We start from the raw sequence: 4,597 nt of genomic DNA, 5'->3' as shown, positions 1-4,597 counted from the left end.
ATCCCCCCTGCCCTTCTATGTTTCTATTAAAGCATTTCTTATATGGCTACATTTCCTTGTTTCTTTTATTGAATTTATTTACTTATTTTTCAACTTTAGGGACAACGGATGATTTTGAACCCTGGTGATTCTTACCAGACTGTCACCATTGTTCCATCTGACACTAACCCTGGTGAAGTGAGTTATGTTCTGATAGTACAACAGCCTGAAGATGAAAAAGAAGATGAAGAGGATGAGGATAAGAATGAGGATCAAGATCTCACAGTGTATGACTTTGATGAGGGTGAAGAGGGAGGCCCCAGTTTGGTATGTATGCTGGTTTTACTTTTTACCATTTGCGTCTTAAACTTCAGTATGATGAATATCCAGCGGTACTTTTCTCATCCTAGGAATCGGGAGATGAAGATGATAAAACAAAGATTGTAAAGATAATGCCAAAGAAATCTCAGACTGTTACTCAAGCTCATATGTGCAATTATTGCAACTATACCAGTCCTAAAAGGTAAGAAATAATCTGTGGATAAAATTGCAAACACTGTATTTATTCAATTCTATAACTCCCTTTTTCCAATTTTAAATCGGAAATTGAGGTATTGCTTAGAATTACAGGGGTTTCATGGGAATCTTTCCTGGGACTTCTCCTTAAAATTTGGGGTGCTGCATAGAACTGAATAAATATGTTGATGCATGGTGTGGCACATTAATGCTAAAAAAGTGCCATGTGTGCTAATGTCTACCTATATGATTTGTTGCTCTCATGTATTTTTCTGTGACCCTAGATACCTCCTATCTCGTCACATGAAATCTCATTCAGAAGAACGACCTCACAAATGCAGTGTTTGTGAAAGGGGCTTTAAAACCCTTGCCTCTCTTCAAAATCATGTTAACACCCACACTGGAACAAAACCACACCGCTGCAAATTCTGTGACAGCAGTTTCACTACATCAGGTAACCTTTGTCACCTTGGCAAGGGATTTGCTCTTTTCTTTAAAAAGAAGATTATTTTATGGACCTTATGAAAATTTGATCTTGCTCAATTTCAGTCTCAAATATCAGAGATTTGTCACAGAAGGTCAAAATGACATGGTACTGATGACGGTAGTTTCTATCAGTATAATATTTTCTGATAAATCTCTTTTGTTTGGGATCATTTATCTATCTATCAAGGTGACAATTTGTGTCAAAGACAAAAAAAAAAAAAAAAACTGTTTTCTCACTCAAATTTCCTTATGTAGATCTCTTTAGTTTTTAATGTACTTATGACACTCACACTTTTGTGGTTTCTGTTGCTTCATTTTTTTATTTTTTTTTATTAAGAGGGTGAGGTAATATCCTGTGGTTTGTACCGAATATATCTCCCCATCTGGCCCCTTTTTAACCTCTTCTTTTTTTGTTTGTTTTTGAATTTTTTTATTTCATTTGTTATTGTTTTGGCTTTTAGATTCTTTTTTTTCATTTTGTAACATATAATGTAGCTTATAGTTTTAGTATGCTGTTGATTCTATGAATTTTATGACAGCTTATTCTTTTTGTGTGAAAGTATTGTATTGTTAATTATCTTAATCAAACATCAGTAACTAATAGTCTTCAGAGGTTGAAAGCAGGGGTCAATAGTTCCTGTGTGAAATGTATGTCCGCTTTGGTGTCTCCACAGGTGAACTTGTAAGACATGTTCGGTATAGACACACACTCGAGAAACCCCATAGATGTAACGACTGCGATTACACTAGTGTGGAGTTGAGTAAATTGAAGCGGCACTTGCGGTGCCACACTGGCGAACGCCCTTATCAGGTGAGGACCTATATATTTGTGTTGATTTTCACAGGTGAACTTGTTAGGCATGTTCGGTACAAACATACCCACGAGAAACCTCACAGATGTAGTGTTTGTGACTACGCCAGCGTGGAGCTGAGTAAAATGAGGAACCACATGAGATGCCATACAGGTGAAAGGCCCTATCAGGTAATCGTCACTCATATTTTCATGTTAATCTGGAAGGAGATTCAAGCTTTTGTTTCTCCTGATAACCTTTCACCTTAAAAATTCTGGTGATTGTGGTGTATGGTTCTCTTGGCTCTCTGTCATATATTAATGGAAATGAATGCTTTCCCTTGCATGTAATTATACTTCAGTTTAATATTTTGCATTGGTGATACTGAGTTACGGTATCATTTATTTTATGTGAAAAAGATTTTGATATTCATAAAGTGGTATTTGAAAGGGGGCAGATTCCACCTTTAAATTGATACTGAGAGAAAGTTATTTCAGCTATGTGGTTATCTTGTGGTTGTGCTTTTGTACTGTCTGTAATTTTATTGAGTATTCAGTCTTCATCAACAAGACAAACTTGCCAACAAGTCAGATTCTTCTGATAAAAAGCTTTGTTTCACTTTCCTGGTATGGTTTGGAAATTAAAAAGTATTGTTATGGTGTTTGGCTACTGAATTGACTGAGGTGACAGTATTCGATCATCATGATTGTTCTCTAGCCTCTTTAAACATGAATGTACAGTTTGCTTGATGCCCAATTATATATTTGGTGATGGCTATGCTTTCTAGTGGTTTTCTGTAAATGTGGTTTCAATAGTCCAAATGGTTTTGTATTTCAGTGTCCACATTGTACTTATGCCAGTCCAGACACATTCAAATTGAAGAGGCATCTCCGAATACACACTGGTGAGAAACCCTATGAGTGTGATTATTGCCATGCAAGATTTACTCAATCCAATAGTTTAAAGGCACACATGTTGATACACAGAGGTAAGCCATTCATCTAGATGTTCGACTACTATTTCTTGAAACTTGTTTGTAAGTATGAGCTTTTGACCCATATATTAATATTAAAATTAATTAATTAATTCAAGAAGAAGTCGGAGATAAGCCAGTCTACAGATGTGAACTGTGTCCTACTACATGTGGTCGTAAAACTGATCTCCGAATCCATGTCCAGAAGTTGCACACTTCTGACAAACCCTTAAAGTGCAAAAGATGTGGTAAAACATTCCCTGATAGATACACTTACAAGGTATGACTTCTTTTGTGTTTAATCTATCAAATACTTATCCTCATGTTTGGATGTATCTTAGCTAAATGATAATACTTATTCTTCAATTTAGGTTCATAACAAAACTCATGAAGGAGAAAAATGTTATAAATGTGACTTGTGTCCTTATGCATCAATATCTGCTAGACATCTGGAATCTCACATGTTAATCCATACTGACCAGAAGCCATATCAGTGTGATCAATGTGATCAGGTAGGTAACTAATTTTAGACACTACTGATTTATTTATTAGTTACCCCACAATTACTCTTAAATTACAGTTTTTCACCCATTTTGTCTTTACTATTTTCAGTCATTCCGTCAAAAGCAGCTTCTGAAGAGACACCAAAATCTTTACCATAACCCTCAGTATGTACCACCCTGCCCCCGTGAGAAAACACATGAATGCTCTGAATGTGGGAGAACCTTCCGGCACAAAGGGAATTTAATTCGTCATATGGCAGTGCATGACCCTGATGCAACAACACAAGAGAAAGCTATGGCACTCAAGTTAGGAAGACAGAAGAAAATACAAATAATTGATGGCCAACAGGTAAATCATTTTTAAACGGACTTTTTTCTGCCAGACAGTTGGTGGGAGAGGGGAGGGCGTCATGGTTCAACACCACCTGTTAAGCAGCTCCACACCCACGCCCGGGTACCAGAGCAACAATAGACACCTTGCTCTCTGAGTAGTCAGCCCCCCCGCGCGCGCTGCCCAGCGCTCATGCCAAAAATTGTGTTTAATTATAAAAGTAATGATTAAGAGGCTAATTCAAAAAAATATCACGCAAAACGACACATCAAGAACAAGAAGAATGCAGCGAGCAGGCATGAAATGCCTACATGGCGTCCAAAAGCAGATTGCACGAGTGAGAGGGCGCTATGACACGGCGCAAACTTCTGTATTCAAAAAATATTGCTCAAAACTATAAAATAGAAAACTTACTTAACTACAAGCCCGTTTATGGTTAACAAGAATTGTTTTTTTATTGAAAACAAAAAAAAGAAACTCTTGTTTTCATGCCGCATTCCTTTTGCACTGACTTGCTAAACTCGTTCCCATTTCTTTGCTTTCAGGTGGAAGTTATGCCAGAAGATGGTGATATGGAAGATGAAGATGAGGATGAAGACGATGAAAATAGTGGTCAAGGAATGATGGCTGTGGAGGGCTCTGATGGACAACAGTATGTTGTTCTGGAGGTCATTCAACTCCAGGATGGTGACGGACAGGAACAGGCTCTAGCTGTTGTTACTGGTGATAATATGGCTCATAACGCTATCAATAACCAAGGAGATGATGATAGTGATAGTGGAGAGCTGATAACTGGGCATCATCCTCGTGAGTACCTTCTATCTACACACCTTTAAATTGGAGCCACACATTTCTGTGTTAAACGTTTAAAGCATTATTATTTGTTTAATATTTGCAGCTTTGACAGAGGAACAAATGTTACAAGTTCAAAAGATGGAGACCCAGCACAGTAGAAAAACTATGGACACCAAAAGTGACATGCAGAATTGTTTTGGCTTTGATGTAAGTTCTCCCCCCC

General features: G+C 37.4%; 1 protein-coding gene across 3 annotated transcripts in view; it reads left to right on the top strand.

Annotated features, from left to right (window-relative positions):
- LOC113209908 (transcriptional repressor CTCFL) overlaps positions 1-4,597 on the top strand; it is a gene marked incomplete in the record, with an annotated part of 6,850 nt that overhangs the window by 1,775 nt on the left and 478 nt on the right. For 2 of the 3 annotated variants that reach the window (XM_052270325.1, XM_052270326.1), the window contains 10 exon segments: positions 100-306; positions 390-502; positions 780-949; positions 1,827-1,963; positions 2,610-2,760; positions 2,865-3,025; positions 3,117-3,257; positions 3,358-3,597; positions 4,125-4,386; positions 4,478-4,581. In XM_052270325.1, the coding sequence (XP_052126285.1) occupies positions 100-306; positions 390-502; positions 780-949; positions 1,827-1,963; positions 2,610-2,760; positions 2,865-3,025; positions 3,117-3,257; positions 3,358-3,597; positions 4,125-4,386; positions 4,478-4,581 (1,686 nt within the window). 3 annotated transcript variants of the gene reach the window in all.

Source organism: Frankliniella occidentalis, unplaced genomic scaffold (assembly GCF_000697945.3).
Source record: "Frankliniella occidentalis isolate FOCC.00 unplaced genomic scaffold, Focc_3.1 Scaffold117, whole genome shotgun sequence".
NCBI lineage: Eukaryota > Metazoa > Arthropoda > Insecta > Thysanoptera > Thripidae > Frankliniella > Frankliniella occidentalis.
Note: the sequence above shows the minus strand (reverse complement) of the source record. Positions and strands in the feature narration are given on the sequence as shown.